This window comes from Myxine glutinosa, chromosome 3 (assembly GCF_964187855.1).
Source record: "Myxine glutinosa chromosome 3, kmMyxGlut1.1, whole genome shotgun sequence".
NCBI classification, from domain to species: domain Eukaryota; kingdom Metazoa; phylum Chordata; class Myxini; order Myxiniformes; family Myxinidae; genus Myxine; species Myxine glutinosa.
Genome location: NC_136263.1, coordinates 34,757,759 through 34,777,646, shown reverse-complemented (window position 1 = coordinate 34,777,646; position 19,888 = coordinate 34,757,759). Strand labels below are relative to the sequence as shown.

Genomic DNA, 19,888 nt, shown 5'->3' with positions numbered 1-19,888 from the left:
GGATGACGTCGTAAACGTCGCTCCATTTCATCCCAGACGTGTTCAATGGGTGACAAATCAGGGAATCTTGCGGGCCAGGGTAACACATTAACATTGTTCTGATTAAGATACTGCTGTACAACTCGAGCAACGTGTGGACTGGCGTTATCGTGTTGAAACGTCACTCCAGGGCCGTTCTGTTGCAAAAACGGTAAAGCGGCCATTTGCAAAATCTCGTCTCGGTACCTCACAGCATTCAAGTTCCCCTCAATCACAATCATTGGCGACCTTGCTGCAGCTGTTATCCCACCCCAGATCATAACGCTCTCACCTCCAAAACGATCCCCTTCCAGAACACATGGCCTGATGTATCGTTCACCTGTGCGCCTGTAGACACGTGTCCTGCCGTCAGCTCGGTGAAGAAGGAAACGTGACTCATCGGTGAAGAGGACTCTTCTCCACTCACGTGGTCCCCATCGCAAGTATTGTCTGCTCCACTGGAGATGTCGACGTCGATGTTCTGGCGTCAGATTTGGCCGTCGGGCTGGGCGTCTTGCACGGATGCCATAGACGCGTAGACGTCGTCGAACTGTTCTCGCAGATACACCTCTGTTGCCAGGTATGGTACGGGCTGTATGGGTTGCTGGCTGGAACCTGTGTCGGATGTGCGTGGTTCGAATCCATCGGTCTTGACGTGGGGTCGTTACTTGTGGGCGGCCACTACGGGGACGGTCTATAACTTGATTGTTTTGTTGAAAACGTTGCCATAAGTGCCAAATGGTGTTTCTATGGACGTTGAATCGACGAGCAACGTCACGCTGCGAGGTACCAGACTGAAGCACACCTATAGCTCTCTCCATCTGTCATTTTCCCCAAGGCATGGCATGTCGAACTTGTTCCAGAACGATGAATAGAGGTGTTTTTCTGACTTCTGCACTTCTTAAGACTGCATTGAGTGGAAATGATAAGCGTCTGGTTGTCTGGCCTTTTAAAGTGAACATTGCTGGCCATTTTTCTCGAATATGTCATGCTTCTTGCAAATTTCGTGCAATTCGAACAACAACTGCTTGGTTGCGTTTCTTCGACCATTTTAACACACTCTTTCTCTGGTTCAAATCCAAAAATTCATTCACAAGATTACCAATGAAAAAATTCCATGTCACAATAACTTTTGCCTCTGAGTATAGCTGCCGAACCACATGAATGTTGATGTAATCGATTTCATTCTCCCATACAATCTTTGTGCAGATCACGTTCAAGAAATTTGAAACTGATTGGATGAAGCGTTGTCCTTGTCTAATTGTGATGTCATAATGAAGGCCCCGATGACATCATTAATATATGTTATTCCCCATGGTGTACCTGACAAATAATCATGTTTCAATTTGTCCATGTAGTGGTTTCGGAGATGTAGAGGTGCAAAGTTTTTCCTATTTTCCAAGATGGAGCCAATACCACGTGACAAATGATGTCATAATTATCATTATAAAATTATACAAGAGGAGGCACACCTGTGGTGAAAATATCTTGGCAATGGGACCAACGATTGCAGAGAACATCATACATTCTGTGCAGACAGACAAACAAACACACGGAGCCAAATGCAATACCCTCTTCCTCTAGCAAGGGTAACAATGGATGTGCCTCTGCTCGCGTTACATCTCACTGCTACGTTTGATCTCAATTAAAGGTCGAGCGAGCCAGACCGAGACAAATGAGTAGAAGAGAGAAAACATCAAATGCTTCTAACTGAAGTTATGATTTGCAAAATTATTTTCGACGGCCCATGACGTTCGACCTTTTGAACCCAAAATCGAATCGGTTCATCTTTGCATCATAGTACATACTTGTACAAAGTGTGGTTAAAATCCCATCGCAGCGGTTCACAAGTTATTGCGGTAATGAAAATCTGCTACGCACAGCCGTGTGGACAACCCAAAAATACGGGCCTCTCGCGCCTTTGGCTGCAGAGGCATACAAATATGCAAGCTTGTGTAGAGGTAGTCGGGTCAAGGTGTACGTACAATGCTTCAAATCGATGAATTCAAATTGGTGGGTATTCAACCTTATGAAGTATCTACTGTGTCTCATAATCAATATTTATTCCTTCCGATGTGATGTTACCAGAGAAACAAGCTTGCAGGCCCTGCGTCTTGTTCTCAGAGGCTGCGCCTCTCGTCTGGATCCAACTCTTCGAAGAAGCATGGCCACCACACTCCAAGGGATGCTTGGATACAATGAGGTAAGTGTTGTGTAAACATGTATGGGTGGGTACGGTTTTAGCAGTGTTCGCATGTCGGCTATGGTTCTATTTATTTTTTTATTTTTAAGGAAGGGTGCAGAATTCGAGCTGCTGCCTGCCTTGGTGAATTGGCGGCCTTTCTACCAGAGGAAGAGTTTCCAAGTTTGCTCAATCAGCATCTCTTGGGTAAGCCTTCTGAAGGAAGGTGAGCAATGCACAGTTGAAGACACCAAATGGGGATGCTGAGGAAAAGACAAGTTAAATTGAAAGTTCCTTGAGGACAGAAAAAGGTTATAACTGGCCATCGACCCTTAGCCCAGATCCCTTTCTAAAAGCAATTTCACGTATTTTGTTGTGCTGCAGCTGAGGGGATTGTGGACTGGCCAGTCCGGCACAGCCGAGCGATTGCCCTCTCAGTGTTGATCCAAGCTGCACCCGGCTGCCTGGTGGCTCCAACTGAGCGTTTCCCGAGGACACTCGGCATGTTGACTTCCCTCCTGAATTCTGATAGGGTAAAAATGTCTCTAATTTGACCTGAGCGATATTTATTTTTAAAATTGATCGTTACCTCCACCACCGAAGGAACAGATTTTATGGACTCAAAAAGTTATGGACAGATTCGGAATAAACTTAGTGGACAGGTTGGGTGTGTGACAAGGAATGATTGATTAGATTTTGGTTCAAAACATAAACTGTTCAGCCTGGTGGAGGTATGCGCTCGACACAGTGCTGTTCCAGTTCTTAATGTGCTTTTTATTCTACAACATGTAAAAGTAATAATTTTATGCTGAAATTATAGTCTACCCGAAGGAAGAAATTGCTAAATACAGGAATTGCTAAAACTTCTGGTCAAAACTCGAACGGCGCACGGTAGAGAGCATACCCTCACCAGGTGGGATCAGTTTACATTTTGTATCCCGTTGATAGACCGGATATGGATCCAGACCTGAACCAAAATCTAATTGGCTTGTTCTTGTCACCTAACCAACTCGTCCACCAAGTTTTGTAACAACTCATCAACAACCTTTTGAAATATCATGTTATCTATTGTTTTTGGCTCCATCTCTCAATGGTGAAGAATCACTTTTGAAAATTCTCGTATCCGGATCTGGATTTTGACCAAAATCTATTATATTCGTCCTTGTCGGGCACCCAACCTGTCCACAACTTTTCGTCCAAGTCCGTTCATACCATTTTGAAATATCGTGCTACATATCATTTTTGGCCCTATACGTACATATCTAAATATCTATAAAGCTCAGTTGATTTTTTGCTACCCCAAATAACAGCGAAACGGAGTTGAGTAAAAGGGTGAAAATTCTACAGATGCTGTGATAAAAAACTACCTCTGTCGGTTTGAATGTTTGAAAGAGAATAGACGTCTGGATCAATTTTTGAATTAAATTTAAATCCCGATTTATATATACTAGGGCATGCCCGTACTATATCTATATCTAAAATTATATCCCCCCCCTCTATTTACATGAAATGGTTTGGTCCAAAGCGAACGGCTTGCGAGTGGTGACAATCCCCCCCCTCTATTTACATGCAATGGTTTGGTCCAAAGCGAACGGCTTCCGGAGTTTGGTAAAGAAATCGCCATCGCGTGCACAAACGCGCAGGAAAGCGAATGAATCGCAAATTCGTTTTTATTAGTTGTAAAACATAGTTTAACGCCAACATAGTTTGCAAACGTGAAATAAATGAATACGCTCTCAAATGTGCCATCCGAGGCAGAGTGTGCCCGCCACGTTCGGCACACGCGATAGTTCGCTGCTCTCTGATTGGTTGAATCGTTTTTTGGACATAGCTCGGTAAGTAATTGTCCGATTAATATGAAACCTTGAAAAGGCACATCCTCGGGTCCCCAGCAATATACCTGGCAAGTGAAAAGTATATCGGACCCGTGGTTGTCGAGAAACAGCGGTCACAGACAGACAAACGTACAAACGTACAGACAGAGATTACTGGAATTATAGATATATATATATATATATATATATATATATATATATATATATATATATATATATATATATATATATATATATATATATATATATATATATATATATATATATATATATATATATATATATATATATATAAACGCGAGTTGGCTGTGTGTGTCCGCATTTTATTCAGAGATGGCTGAACGGATCTTCATCAAACTTTCAGAGGTTCATCAGTGAGTGCCTGGGAGTGTTTTAGGCAAAAAAAAAAAAAATTGAAAAAAAGTTAGTTTATTTATAGTTAAAAAAAAAAAAAATTATAATACAATTCGCTTGATAGTGCCGAAGCCTTTTTAAATGGATGACAGTTATATACAAGTACACATTCGCATAAATAAATACAAAACAATTACCAGACATTTGAATACAAATAAATCGAACAATTCCAGAAGTGTACGAATTTGGTAGTATGGCTTCTTCTTCTTCCTGATCTGCCTCACACTTAACTCAGAAACGTGAGCCACATTCACTCAAACATGAGCCACTCCCCTTCCTCTCCTGCCTCCCCTTCCCCTCCTCTCTCCCCCTCCCCTTTAAGATATAAATTCTCCGTAAAAGAGATTCCACTTCTGATTGCTCCCCTTCCTCCTTCCCCCCCCCCCTCCCTCCCTTCCCCCCTCCTCCCTCCCTTCCGCCCTGCCTTACCCCTCTCCCCTCCTCCTCCATCCCCCTCCCCTCCCGGCCCGGCAACGCCGGGTACTTCTGCTCGTATATATATATGGTGAATATGAATGAATGAATGATCGTTTTAAGGCCATAATCCCCGCTCGAGCAGGGGTTAGCCTTGCGGGCCCCATGACAATCATGGTTCCCTGTTTGCGGCAATGTATTATGGCAATGTTTTTTTAAGTGAAGAATCACTTAAAAATTCTGGTATCCGGATCTTCACCAAAATCTAATTTCATCCTTGTCACACACACGCCCAACCTCTCCGCCAAATTTTGTCCAAATCCGTCCATGACTTTGAGATATTCTTTTCACAGGCAGACAGGTGTGAAAACATAACCTCTGTCCACCTTCAGTGGCAGAGTTAAGAAGTATTGGCATAGTCTTGTTACCTCTGCCACCAAAGGTGGATGGAGGTTGTTTTCACCCCTGTCTGTTTGTTTGTGAACAAAATATCTCGAAAAGTTGTGGTCTAATTCGGACGAAATTTGGCAGAGAGGTAGCATATGTGACAAGAATGAAATGATTAGATTTTGGTGAAGATCCAGATTCGGATCCGGATACGAGAATTTAAGTGATTCTTCACCATTGGGAGATAGGGCCAAAAACGATACAAAGCAGGATATCTTAAAAAGTTGTGTACGGATTTGGACGAAACTTGTTGGACAAGCTGTGTGTATTTAATTTAAGTGATTCTTCACCATTGAGTGATATGGCCAACCAGGCGGAGGTATGTTCTCTACTGAGTGCCGTTCTCGTTTGCTATGGAACGAGGTGTATCATTCGGTTCCTTTTGAAGGAAAACATGGACAAAGGTGAAATTCACAGGAAACTGTCTGCACAATTTGGTGATGGACGTCTTTCATGTAGTTGTTAAAATTTTTCTGTGAATTGATGAGCGATCTGGAGCATTCTCATGCTCGCTCGACTACTGTCTTTCAAGCAAACATTAAATGTATTTGAGTATTTGCTACCAACATGTACAAATTCCCTCAACAATTATTCGCAGTATTCCATAGCAAATTTGAACCGTGATTGTATGATCTGACTTTGTTCCAAGCGGAAAGCTTCCTCTTCTTTTGTTTTACTTTTTTTGCCTTTAAAGGATCCTGTGGTGATGGTGGCGATCCGTGCCTCGGCCTTCCTTATCCAGCACTTGCTATCGGACAACTCGATCGCACCGTGTGTCCCTCTCTACCCCAGTCTTGTCAAGGTTGGGCTTTTTATTTGCATTTGTCTTAATTGGAAATCGGATTTCTGTGTACGTGACGATATTTTGTTTTAAAAATCCAAATGCTTTAAGAAACATCGTCATTCATCAATTTCTTCTTCTCACCTTTATTCCCTAGTGCTTACAACACTCGTCTAGTGATGTTCGACTCGCAACTGCACAGGCGGTCACTTGGGCCTTTTGGCAGCCAACGATCGGTGACGATCCCCCCTCGAGCGAAATAGCGAACCTAAAGCCACTGTTACGAGCTCTCCTAGATGCCACCAAAGACAGGAATTCAGCTGTCAGGGTCTGCAGTGATGCAGCCATTTATTCGGTACTCCAGATGGACACCAATCAGCCGTTGTACAAGGTTGGTCTTCTGGGCACATGCCCAACTTATCATTGGGACATTTCCTTTCCTCTGACATGCCTTCTCCATAGTTACATTGGCATAGGATATATCTCACAAAATGGTCAGATTTAAATTTGTCAAGGCTTTTCCATTAGTACTGTATTTACAAAAGTTACTTTTGTCAAAAGAACATAGTTTTATAATGCCTCCGCTGCCGGTTACCAGAGGCATGTTTTTGGGTTGGCCGTCTGTGATAGGTTTTTGTTACCGTGATAACTTGAGAATGGCTGAAGGGATCCAAGTCAAATTTTTGCAGGTATGTATAATGAAGTAAAGATGAACTGATTAGATTTTGGGGTCATAAGGTCAAAGGCCAGAGGTCATGTCAGGTAAAACTCCTGTTATTGTGCTAATTTTTGAACCAGTAATGGGATTTTGACCAAACTTGGTGTATGTATATATACACAAAGAATTAAGTTAAGCACCCCCCCCGTTTTTTTTACAACCTCGCACATTACAAGTTTGTTGTCGTCAAAACAGTGTAATATACCCATGATATTGCTATATTTTCTGGAGAAGTGATATTATGGTCACATAAAAACATAACAATCATGCCGTTTTCAATATTTTATTCTGAATAATTTAAGGTGAAATTTTTTGGGAATTTTAGGCATATTTTCACCTCAATTTAAGTATGGAGCTATAGGTCCATCACGGACAGTGTGGATGACGTTTATGTTTTCTAACGTACAGTCATTGTTCTGAGAAGACCTCTAGCGATCTTTGCGTCAATAACGTGTGTAGGACCCACGTGATCGGATCACTGACTCAACCCTACGTCTCATAGACCCTGTAAGCCGTCGTATGCGTTGCTGTGGCAGGTTATTGTCATACCAATCATTATTTGATCTCACATACCTTAGAATATATGCCAATGTATACATATACACAAAGAATATATATTAGGGGGTGCTTACCTTAATTCGTTGTGTAGGGGTGCTTAACTTAATTCTTTGTGTATATATATATATATATATATATATATAATGAAAGGATGAACTGATTCGATTTTTGCATCAATGGTCAAAGGTCATGTCAGATAAAAATGTAATCCTTGAGAACAGCTGAAGCGAGTTGAATCGAACTTGGTACATGTAATCTGGACCCAGCTATAAACTGTCAGTTTTGTGTTTCACAGGGCAGGGTGATTCATCCATGTGGTTTAAAAAAAATAATCTTAGCACATTTCTTCTACCTTTGTCTTATTGATCCCATTGCTACACTTTCATTATTTAAGCACTTTCTTCTGGCCTCCATGTCGTTGCAGGCAATGTATGAACTTCTAGACCCAAACAGCCGAGATTTGCTCACCGAGGTTCATAACCGTCACCAACGTCTCAAATCCCCAAGCATCAGCCCACCCTCTGCTCCAACGGATGAAACTTTGCTTTCATGAAATATCTGCATCCCTCTTTCATTTGCTTTAACTTCCCTTTCACTCAAACTTTTCTTCAATAAAAGTTTTCCCTTTATGGAAAGTTTTTCTTTATGGAGTCAGTTGCTAACGTCTTTATGCCAACGGTCATGTTTTTGTGTCGTCCGTCCATCCGTGATGGGTATTAATTACCTACAAGTCGAACTTTGTACGTTTGTTGTATGAATGAATGATTAGATTGAATGTCCGAATGAACTGATTAGTTTTTGGCATAGCTCAGAGGTCGTCAGGTAAAAATGTGATAATTGAGAACAGGTGAGGGGATTTAAATCAAATTTGGTACACGTGTAATAATGTGGGTGGTGGCTTATTTGTCGACGTCACGACTTGGAAGAGTGCTGTTCGAGTTTTACAAGGTTTTGATGGGAAATAGACTGCTTATTCGGGAATGCAAATCAGGCTGCTCAGAGCAATTGTTCATCATTGAAAGGTTGAACATTTTCAGACAACCTCAAATGAGTCTTCCAGCAAAAGGAAGTGCCAATTTAAAAGTCCAACTCCGGTTCAAATAGAAGTTGATATCAAATTAAAGGAAACATGCAATTTTATGCATTTTTTTTATATTGAGAAGGATCTCCCTTGAAAAAATTAATAAATCTGATTTATATCCAGTACAATCAGTGAGCTGTTTTTCACCCTATTTATGGTTAAGGGTTTTGTGGATTAAAAAAAATAAATTAAATAAAGAGACTGATAAACAAGCAGCATTACAACAAAATATATTTTTTGAAAACACCATACAGTATAAGCATCATCCTCAGGCTCATGAACCTGTTGGCAACAGTAGCTCAAGGCAGTTTTTTTTGTATACAAGATCGAGGCTCGTGAAAGAGCGAACATTAATCACACAAAGACAAACAGACACACAAAACAAATAACATCGGGAGCGGTAGACAAGATGGGGAGAGAGGGGGAAGGACACAAACAACATTTGAGCAGGGACCGAGAGACATGGAGACATCGAGAGAACTGTGGGAGGGAGAGGGCTTTGGGGGGGGGAGGCATGGGAGAGGTATAAAACATATGGACACTGCCAAGACTTCCAGGAAAGAAGTTGGAATTTCAAACAAGGTGGATCTGGGGTGAATTAGTGGGGGTAGAAAAGATCAAGGTTTTGGATGGGGGAAGATAAGAGATGGTGGTGAACAGCTGTTTTGAAGACCTGGAGGGAGGAGTGTGATTGAAGTGAGTGTGGGAGTTTGTTCCAGAGGCGGGAAAAAAGAGGAATGAAAGAGTGAAGGTGAGCAGAGAGCCGAGATTTCGGCAGTTTAACCATCAGAGGGTGGCTGGCAGATCTTGTGCGACCTGTAGGAATATTTGGGGGACAGAGCACAGAGAGAGCTGGGGGAGCAAGGCCGGAGAGGAGTCGGTAGAAGACAGAAAGACCACCTACCTGCCTGCGGTGAGTGAGTGAAAGGCCCTCAGAGATAGCTTCATCGTGGGAGATTCCAATGATTCTGAAAGCTTTGGATTCAACAGCGTGAAGCCGAGCCAGGTGTGAGGCAGGAGCACCAGCCCATATGGGAGAACAGTATTCCATTGAGCTGCGGATGAAAGCCTTGCATGTGGTGAGGAGCTCAGGTGTGCCTAGGAAGGACTTCGCACGACGGAGGATGCCCAGTCAGCGACTGGCTTTGGAGGCCAGCTTGGAAATGTGGGTTTCCCAAGAAAGATCATGGCAGATGGTGAGACCCAAAAGCTTGAGCGACAGAACTTCTTGGAGAGGATTGTTGAGAAAGTAGATGGGAGGGTTGTCCAGTCGATCTTTTCGGAGAGACATAGTAAGAGTGTGAGATTTGTCAGGATTGAAAGACATGTTCCACATGTTTGACCAGTCTGTGATTTTGTCCAGGTCTTCAGAGAGTGAGGAGGCTGCAGACTGCCGATCTGAGGGAAGAGGAATGGAGCGGCAGAGAGTGGAGTCATCAGCAAAGAGATACAGAGGATTTTCCAGAGAGTCGGAGAGATCATTGATAAAGACCAGAAAAAGCACAGGGCCCAGCACACTGCCTTGGGGAACTCCAGCCTGAACGGGAAGGGGAGATGAGAGAAATCCATTCAGGGCCACACGTTGACTACGACCAGAGAGGAAGTCCGCAAGCCATGCATGGAGATTTCCATGGATACCATAGGAGGAGAGTTTGGTGAGCAGAGCTGGGTGCCAGACTATCGAAGGCACGTGATATGTCAAGGGAGACAGCTCTGATTTCCTGTTTGGCATTGAGGACCTCCATCCATTGTTGAGACAGCAGAAGCAGCATGTCCAGAGTAGAGTGACCTGGTCTGAAACCAAATTGATGATCAGAGATCAAGCCATTGGAGAAGAGGAAAGATTTCATATCCGAAGCAATGATGGATTCCATGACTTTGCTGATAATTGGGAGCAGGCTGATTGGTCTGTAGTTGCAAGGATCTGTTTTTGCACCTTTTTTGTGTAAAGCGGTAATGTTTGCTGATTTCCAGGATGCTGGCAGATGACCTTGAGCAAAAGATAGGGTGAAAAGAACAGAGAGAGGGTGAGATAGAGCGGCAGAGCAGGATTTTAGGACCCGTGGGCTGATGCCATCTGGTCCAGTTGCAGAATCAGAGTCGAGGTTTGACAAAAACTCCTCCACCTTGTCAGGAGAGAAGGTCACAGAGTCCAGGAGCAGTTTGGTTCGACTGGGAAAGGTGGGAACAGAGAGAGATGGGTTTGGGACTAAGGATTTTGAGGCAAACAGAGTTGAGGCATTCGGCTTTGTCACGTGCGATGTCAACTGTGGCCATTTGAGGTTAGGGAGGGGATTGGAGGGGGAACAAACACCAGAAACGGATTTGACCAGACGCCACCAGGATTTGGAGGAAGGAGACAGGTTTGAGAGTTCATTCTTGAGTGAGGAGAGATAGTGCTTCCTGGCACTCCTGAGGGTAGACACACACTTGTTCCGAGCTTGGTGGAAGGAACTGAGATTTCCTTCAGTTGGATTAGCCTTCCAAGAGGCAAAGGCAAGTTGTTTCAGGGCAACTGCCTCACCACAAGATTCAGTGTACCATGGACGGGAGGAAGGGTAAGACAACTGAAGGCGAGATGGGATAAATCTGTGCATGAGAGAGATCAGTTTGCTTTGGAAGAATTCCCAGGAAGAATTGATGTCAGAGGCAGTGGAGATGGGAGACCAATCCAGACGATTGATGGCTGCTTGAAGACCGTCCCAGTCGGCCTGAGTGAAATGCCAGACTCGTCGATGCTGAGGAGGCTCTCTGAGAATGGCCAGAGAGATGTCCACTTTGACAAGCACATGATCAGAAGAACCGATTGGAGCAGAAGAAGAGCAGCAGACATTAGCAGGGAAGTTAGTCATAACCAAGTCTAGAAGAGAAGATACTCCATTGGCTGAGATCCGGGTCGGGAAATTGACAGATTGTGTCAATCCCAGTGAGTCATAGAAGTCCTTTGCTGAGGTGCCATGACTGGTGAGAGAGGAACCCACACCCAACCAGGTGGCATGATGACAATTGAAGTCACCACATATGAGGAAGAGAGAGTTGGGATGAGTGGATAGAAGTTGGTCCATGTTGTCAGACAGTGAAATGTAGATGGAGTCATCACTGTTTGGGGGACGGTACAGAACACATATGAACAAAAGGTGGGAGCGGAGAGGAAGCCGTAGCCAGAGGTACTCCTGGGGGTGAGGAGGAGAGAGGGCAGTGCAAGGAGAGTGAGGAAGAGAGTTTTTGATAAAGATAGCCACCCCACCACCAGGCCGAGGCTCAGGTCTATCATACCGGAGGAGGGAGTAACCAGGAAGAGATATTAAGGAATCAGAGACATCTTGAAGGAGGAAAGTCTCTGTTAAGCAGATCAAGTCTGGATTGTCAGAAGCAACCTGTATGGAGAGATCAGTCAGATTTGAGCGAAGGCCCCGGATGTTTGAGGTCCATACCGTTAATGAAGAGAGAGGGGGAGCATCGGGTACAGGACAGGGGAGGGGAGGAGTAGGGTAAGATGAAGGATGAGAGGGGGAGGTAGGGAGAGCAGTTGTTAGTGTGTCAGCGATTGCAGAAGAGTTCCAAGAAAGGGAAGGATGAGGAGGATGAAAGGTTTGAAGGTGAAGGGATGAGGCACAGTGAGGGGTTGTTTGAGGGGGGGCAGAGGAAAGAAGAAGGTTGGGGGGGGGTGGAGGTATGAGATAGAAGGGAGACGAAGTGGGGAGGAGGCAGCTTTGAGGAGGAGGGGGGAGGAGGGAGAATTGGAGAGGAATGGTATGGGGGGAGATTTGAATGGGAGGGGTTGGGGGGGAGTTTTGAAGGGGAGGAGTGAGGGGGGAGTTTAGGAGGGGAAGGGCAAGGGGGGAGTTTAGGAGTGTAGGTGCAAGGGGAGGGATTTGGATGGGAGGGGCAAGAGGGGAGTTTAGAAAGTGGATGATTAATGAAAGACGAACATTGAAAACAAATTGGGTTTGTTGTGATTTTCAAGTTAGCAATCCGTTTCAGAATGATGGAGGAGGGATGGAATGAATGTGAATTTAGACCATGTAGTGAGGGAGACGTATAAGATATTGAATTTCTTTTTTTTGAGGTGGAATGAGTTGGAGAGGAAATTGAGAAAAGCCTTTTAAATAGGAAGAAAAACAGCGTGTTGTAAAATACCACTGAGTAAAACACTGAAGGGGAAAGGTTATACATATTTAAATAATATTTAAACAGAACCGTGAACAATCTTATGTGCACAAAAATACCAACGGGGGGAGAGCCGAGAGGGACCACCACGAGTCACGTGAAGGGCAAACGGTGGATGGCAAGGAGTTCAACGCAAAGGCAAATTGGCAAAGGGCGGATGGCAGTTAAAAAGCAAACTCCTTGTAGGGTACTTCATTTAATAAAGAGATAAATGTATTGAAGAAATTCAATAATTACCAAAAGATTAAAAGAAAAAAGAAAAAAAACTGGTCATGTTTCATACAACATTTTAGTTTGGTACAAATATTGGTGAAAAAATAAAATTACAAGGGCCATAAAATTTGTCCAAGGTTTTTCGAATTAAGGTTTCCCACGTGGAATTTTTAAATGATATGAGGTAGGGATGCAGTAAAATTGATCTCATACAATGTCTTTATCTTACCCCTTTGGTGGTGAAAATAATTTGTAGAAATAAAAAGCACTCCCAAAATGGAATTGCACAAAAAAAAAAAAAAGATATATATTTTTTTTCCAGAGTACTTTGCAAGAGTAGCTTCGGTTAACTAACAATCATCTCTTGAAGTCTTAAGCAGTCAAATTTCAATATCGTCCCATGCTATTTGAATGCCAAAGTTTAAAATATTCACAAATTGTATTTTGAAGATAGGGCAAGGCCAAAAAAAGAATACATTACATAGAAAGTTTAATATGAAGCAAATTGAAAGTAAAAACAAACTAAACTCAACTCACTGCACTTTCATTCATATAAAATAACGGTGAGAATGATTTGAAGTTTTGTTGGTACCCTGGTAGAAATTAAGTATTTATCCTCAGATTCCCACAAAAAATGGAACAATACAATTACAAAATGATCTCAAGAAAAGTGTTTATTATTTAAAAAAAAAAAAAAAAATCATTGTTCAAGTACTTTCTATTTAAATATGGAAAGTTTTCTAATTGTTCCCACAATTTAAAACATTACAAACTTTTTATTTCGACATTCAACTTGGTGGGGTGATTATGGATGTAGGTGGAATGGAGCAAATTATTTTGATTACTTGCACAAGTGGTATACTTTGGCTAAATGCAACTGCATCAAATATTTGGCACAATAAAAAAAAAAAATCTATATTCAAATGGTCCTCAAAATTCGACTAAAACGTTGCAAAATCAGCAAAACCGCTCATGGTTTAATTCAAAGTAAAACTTAACAAAATCACGTTTTAAAATATAACCCAAAGGTTTATTAACAAGTTAATGTTAGTTATTTTGATGTCAATATATTGGCAAAGATGAAGATTTAAGTCCAAGTGAAGAGGTCAGTTGTGATTGTGATATTTTTCTTGGGGCTTTGTTCAAATCGCTCCTTGTGGATTTGAACTGATTTTAAACCCCTTGCTTCCATTTCCCACTCTTGGCTTCCCAAAACTGCTGGACTTTAGAAAACAAAATTAAAATTGGATCTCACATAAAATGCCAAACTTAAGATCCCAGTTTTCAAATTTCAATGTGTAACATGCAACCTCGTTTAACCCAAAATTCCACATTAAACAAGCAAGGATTTAATTATTAGATTTGCAGAAATGGCTCAACCAACTATGGCTATCAATACAATTATTGGTAGCAGAAGGCATTTCTAATTTTTAAGTGAACAGTAATTTACCTTCTTGGCAATGGTATCGTAAATTAATATGCAAGAGGCAATGGTATCGATATCGAGTTTGGTGCCAATGTAATTAATAAAATTCATCCCTGCAGTTCACCAACGCATTCCGGCTCGTCTGCAATCTGAACACGAATTATTGTAATTTTGGCCAGACATTGCAATAGTGCACAATTTAGATGTTGCTATTGAAATTAAAGAAACATTAATCAAATCAATTTGATAAAAAGATCCATTGATATACAAAGTGGGAGGGGTAACGGATGGTAGGAGTGAGGGGAGGGGGACTAGGAAGGGAAGGACTCGCATGCGCCCCTCTTTTCCCATATCGAGTGCCATGCAGGAGGCTGGGAAATCAAAACTTCTTCCAACTTCACTTTCATTAGAGAGACCGTTTCAAATGTACTGTCGATTATCTCAACATTCAATTTAACATTCTTGTTCAAAAATAAAAATAAACATTTGTGGGTAAATTATCCAAACCTGACTTTTTTTACATTTTATTTTTAAAGCAATTTTCCCTTTCCCTACATGTGACAATATCCTGCACATATGGGAGAAAATGCACCGATGGATAATGCAGTGCAAAATACAATACACCAACAAGTTCATCAATAAAATAAGTATAGATGATTGGAATTTATTACAAAATCAAAAAAAAAAAAAAATGACATGCTACCAATTAGTAAAAGTAACAGATGCTGAACGATGGGAACTCTCAACACGCAATGTCATCGGATACATTCCATTAAAAATAAAGATGTACATCATTTACATTTTCTGTAACAAAAACGTATGGGGCGGGGGGAACAAAAAGGCCAGGAGAAGAGCGCAAAACTAAAAATGGTCATACTGGTTATATAATGTGAGTGGAATGGGTGGGGGCAAGGTTCAAGGGAATTCTTTGCCAAACTTCAAAGAAACACCAAGAAGAACCACTTTTCCTGGATGTTTGTTAGGAAGAGGTAGGTCCAACAGAGGCAAAGCAAAAGTGGTTCCTATAGGTTCAAATATCATATTGTTTGGCCAATAACGTTTTTTGAACCCACCTCGAAAGCATAAACCCTTCTCCACCACACCTCTTGTATTTTAGCTTCTTCCATTTCAAATAATACTTCGACAAGAAAAATGAAGTGCCTTACAAAAAAATTAATCTGGGACAAGATAGAAAACAAATCTTTTTCAAAAAAAAATTCCAATGATTATGTACTTTTATTACCAAAATCCCACCCCTCCAAACGTGTGATTGTATAGAATTTCCTCAACAACACCACCAAATAATTCCTCAAAAAAACCCCAAAAACCCAAGTTTCGGTTTCTCCTTTCAGGAGAGTAGGACATGGCAAATGCCAGGTTACCGGCAGGAAACAACCCACATTTACGGTTGCACACCCAGTCCGTCTTGATCACCAACCATCACCTTCCCAATAGTTATATTTATCACGCACCCTCTTTCCCTACCCCATCAAAGTGAACACCACTCTACAACATGTCGAAGCACATGTCCATCGCATCGCGATCTCAGCCGGGAGAGCTTGCCAGGTGAGGCTGGATTAGGGCCGGTATTGGATTTGAACATTGAACCCTTTGGGAAAACATGAAATGGGGTTACTCAAATCCCAAGAACCTTGCGTTTTCCCAGCAGGAACCAAATTTATACATAGTCAATCCAAAACGCCTCAACATTGGCTAACAACACTTCCTTGACCTCCCGTGGGTAACCCTGCCAAGTCGAACAGTCTCTTCTTGTTTGTTGCGTGTCTTCCCATCCATCTTTGCCTTCAAAACCAGCTCTGTTATCGTATTGAACATCTGGAACACAATTGCAGAAAATAGAAATTAACCGACTCGCTGCTCAAAATACTGCTTTGCACACTTCCCTTTACAGATGGAGTACACACGTTATTTCAGAGATCTTTTGTTATTGATCAGAAGGTGCCACTACCGTTGGATGATTATGAATGGCTGTGAGCAATTAGAAACAACTTTGTGCCAGTATACTTCCTGAAAATTACAATGTAATAAGAGTATATGAACAACAAAAAAATTAACACATTTGCAATGAATCACATCGGTAAAAACGATTTTACTTTACTCTTTTTAGCCTGGTGTTGGCTTAGCGGTTAGAGTGCCGGCTTGGGATCCCAGGATCCTGACTTCAAATCCCGGTCGATCGCTGAATTAATGCCAGGGGGGTTGACTCAGCCCGTCATCCTTCCGAGGTCGGCAAATCGAGTACCAGCTTGCTGGGATGAATGATCCCGGTGTGTACCCCGATTTAGAATAGGTACACCGTATCCCTGCACATAGTAAGAGGCGACTAAGGGTTGGCGTCAGGAAGGGCATTCGGCCATAAAAACATTGCCTCAAAAAGGGAACCATGAGGTCATGTAGCCCACAAGGCTAACCCCTGCTGTTGTGGGGGAAAAAATGGTCTAAAAACGATCATTCATTCATATTCTCTCAGTAGAGTTGGGGATGCCTCAAATCAATGCCTTGGGCCGTCTTTTGTCATGTACAGAAATGATCTGGAATACCCTCTTCCCGTTTTTGCAAATGACGGCACTGGAATGCAGTATGACAGGCAGAGACTATTGATCTGGCAGAGCTGTGTCACTATTGATCTGGAATGGATCTGGCCTAATGAATGCAACATCTTTCCATACCAGCAAATGTCTTGGTGGGCCCCTTTTTTTTAATTCTTTTTTTTTTTTAACTGGCACTTCTCTGGTCTCGGTCTCTTCTCTGACCTTTAACCATCTCAAGGTCCTTCAGTAACCCACTCCAGTTAAACTCCCAAAAATGCAGGCTTAACCCCCTCAAACTCTTATCCCCTTTTCTCCCTTTTGTGGAAATGGCTTTCAGAGACTCACTCTTCCCTACAGGGCCTCAAGCGGTGCACCACCCTCTCATGTCGTCCATCCCGACACACAATAATTTCTACTCACATTAACCTGACCTAACTCAACCCTCTTACTTGCCGGTTACTGTTTCCCTTCAATGGGAAGAAATCCCTTCAATGGTTCACACATTATTGTGGAACAAAGATTTTCCATTAAAGGTCACATGACAGCACACCTGCAACCTTGGACCTTTCAAACCCGAAATGTAATCGTTCGTCTTTGTACTACAGTCCATACGAGTTTGGTTGAAATCTCTTCAGTGATTCTCAAACCAACGCCGTAACAAAAACAACCCAACAACGGACGTACGGACGACCCAACCCCGCCCGAAAAAATGCCTCCGGCCTTTGGCTGAAGAAGCATAAAATGAGGGTGGATAAATAAGCCGTTCTCACCTCCTCCACATTTATATTCTCCTTGGCACTCGTTTCAAATAGCTGTACACCCATTTGGTCTGCAAAACGTTGAGCATCTGCCGGTTCCACCACTTTCCTTGAGGCATCGTCGTTTTTGTTTCCAACTGAGTGAAAGAGGACCACAGAATAAACCGGGGAGGGGTTGTTGGGTGGGGTTTCAAAGGGGAGGAAAATGCATAGCAAACGTTTCAATTCTGAAAAAACATCAAGTGCGACGCCAAATATTTAAGGGAGCAGCTTCTTAAAGCAAAAGAACGCCGATAGATTCCAAACATTCCATGTTTTGTTGATTGCATAAAATGCAAGCAGAAGCTCATTTCAAACTAACTTCTGATAAATTTATTTTATCCAAACCAAACACCACCGATTGTTTATCTCCGTCATCCCCAAGTCATCGCATAAATTCCACCAGAAAACCTTGTTTACCTCCACAGGTTCAAGTTTAATCCTCACCCTCGATTCATTCATTTGGACAAATCTTCCCAGGTTTGTTCTTCATCTTCCCTCCAGGCATTCAAATCTGCTATCACCAGCTCATGCTCTTCCATTTTGTCATTTATGCTCAACTCCACCTGCTAAACCACTTTCCCAAATTATTCCTTTCATCAAGCTGTGGTGCATCCATGAATTATTGGCCTCCAGTTTTCCCTATGCCAGATGTCAGCAGATACATACATCCACTGCTGTTCTGTTGTAACAACTCTGGACAGCTGGGTGACATTATAATGCTTGCCCGAAAGCAGTGTTTCTCAACACGGCAACAATCAGCTTGAAGTCATGTGACCAGGTAATCAAAAGGTGCTCCATAATCGAGATTCACATCATTACTTCCGCCACTGAAGGCGGACAGAGGTTGTGTATTCAACCCTTCACTGGTCCACTGCTGCTCACCTTCACTCTTCAATTCCTCTTTTCTCCCGCCTCTGGAACAAACGCCCTCACTCTCTTCAATCCCACTCCTCCCTCCAGGTCTTAAAAACAGCTGTTCACCACCATCTGTCTTCCCCCATCCAAAACCTTGATCTTTTCTACCCGTTAATTTCACCTCAGATACACTTTTGTGAAATACCGACTTCTTTCCTTGAAGTAAGAGCAATGTCCATGTGTTTTATACCTCTCCCACCACCCTCCCCCCCCTGCCCCCACGCCTCCTACCGACAAGCCCCCTCCCTCCCACAGATCTCCCAATGTCCCTGTTCTCTACTGTTGTACTTGTGCGCTTCCCTCTCCCCCTCCCCCTCTTGTCTCCCGCAACCTTTATTATGTTTTTTTTATGTGTCCGTTTGTTTTTTGTGATTAATGTTAGCTCTTAGACGAGCCTCGATCTTGTATCCAAACCCCCTCCCCCCCAAAAAACCTGTCGTCTGTCTGTGTGCACGATATCTAAAAAATGGACGGATTTGGACGAAATTTCATGAACAGGTTGCGTGTGTGAAAAAAACCACCTTGAGGCCATTTTTCCCCGCAAGCGGGGGTTGGCCTTTTTCGGGAACTGTGGTTGTTGTTGTTTTTCGGTCCCCTTTTTGAAGCAATGTTTTACGGCCGGATGCCCTTCCTGACGCCAACCCTTTTTGCCGCCTTTAACGACAAGCAGGGAATTACCAGTGAACTGGTACTCAATTAGCCGACCTCGGAAGGATGACAGGCTGAGTCAACCCCCCTGGCGTTAATTCAGCGATTGACCGGGATTCGAACCCAGGATCCTAGGATCCTAAGCCGGCACCCTAGCCGCTAGCCCAACACCAGGGACTAATTCGTGTGGTGCGTGTGTGACAAGGAAGAAAATTCAATTTTGGTGAAGATCTGAATGGAGATGGAAGAATTAAAAAAAAAATTAAGGAATTCTTCACCATTGAGAGATGAGGCCAAAATGATGTATGGTAGAGCGCATGCCTCTGTCAAACTGAACAGTTTACATTTTGTATCCCAATGATGATGATAATGATAACCATTCCTTTTTGCACCGTGACGATGCATGGGGCTGCCGAAGCAGTTTTCTTGGCTATTGGCCAAATCCTGGACGGGTCGCCACTCCGACGCAGGATACCCGAATGGCTCATTCATCCCAGCAAGCTGGCACTTATTTTGCCGACCTTGGAAGGATGACAGGCTGAGTCAACCCCCCTGGCGTTAATTCAATGATTGACTAGGATTCAAACTCAGGATCCTAGGATCCCAAGCCAGCACCCTTACCGTTAAGCCAACAGCAGGCTTTATTCAACTGACAGGCCGGACCTAAATCTGGACTTTAACCTCAATCTATTTGGCTCGTTCTTGTCACCAAGCCA

At 42.8% G+C, this 19,888-nt stretch overlaps 2 protein-coding genes and 1 long non-coding RNA gene across 5 annotated transcripts in view; 2 read left to right on the top strand and 1 right to left on the bottom strand.

The window, feature by feature from the left end:
- The window catches only part of GCN1 (GCN1 activator of EIF2AK4), a 99,186-nt gene extending 91,184 nt beyond the window's left edge, over positions 1 to 8,002 (top strand). For 2 of the 3 annotated variants that reach the window (XM_068103295.2, XM_068103293.2), the window contains 6 exons: positions 2,107 to 2,221; positions 2,311 to 2,407; positions 2,585 to 2,733; positions 6,005 to 6,112; positions 6,249 to 6,482; positions 7,792 to 8,002. In XM_068103295.2, coding sequence (XP_067959396.2) covers positions 2,107 to 2,221; positions 2,311 to 2,407; positions 2,585 to 2,733; positions 6,005 to 6,112; positions 6,249 to 6,482; positions 7,792 to 7,920 — 832 coding nt within the window. In that variant the 3' untranslated portion in view covers positions 7,921 to 8,002. The other variant, XM_068103297.2, reaches the window with a different exon arrangement.
- A 653-nt stretch (positions 8,003 to 8,655) lies between these two features.
- Positions 8,656 to 13,797, top strand: LOC144891285 (uncharacterized). Its single transcript, XR_013622797.1, has 2 exons — positions 8,656 to 8,755; positions 12,783 to 13,797. It is a non-coding gene; the product is annotated as an uncharacterized LOC144891285 (long non-coding RNA).
- Positions 13,488 to 19,888, bottom strand: part of LOC137417397 (ras-related protein Rab-35) — an 80,634-nt gene continuing 74,233 nt past the window's right edge. The window contains exons 5-6 of the mRNA XM_068103298.2: positions 17,580 to 17,704; positions 13,488 to 16,093 (exon numbers count right to left, since the gene is read on the bottom strand). Coding sequence (XP_067959399.1) covers positions 15,971 to 16,093; positions 17,580 to 17,704 — 248 coding nt within the window. The 3' untranslated portion in view covers positions 13,488 to 15,970. The remainder of the gene's footprint in view (positions 16,094 to 17,579; positions 17,705 to 19,888) is intronic.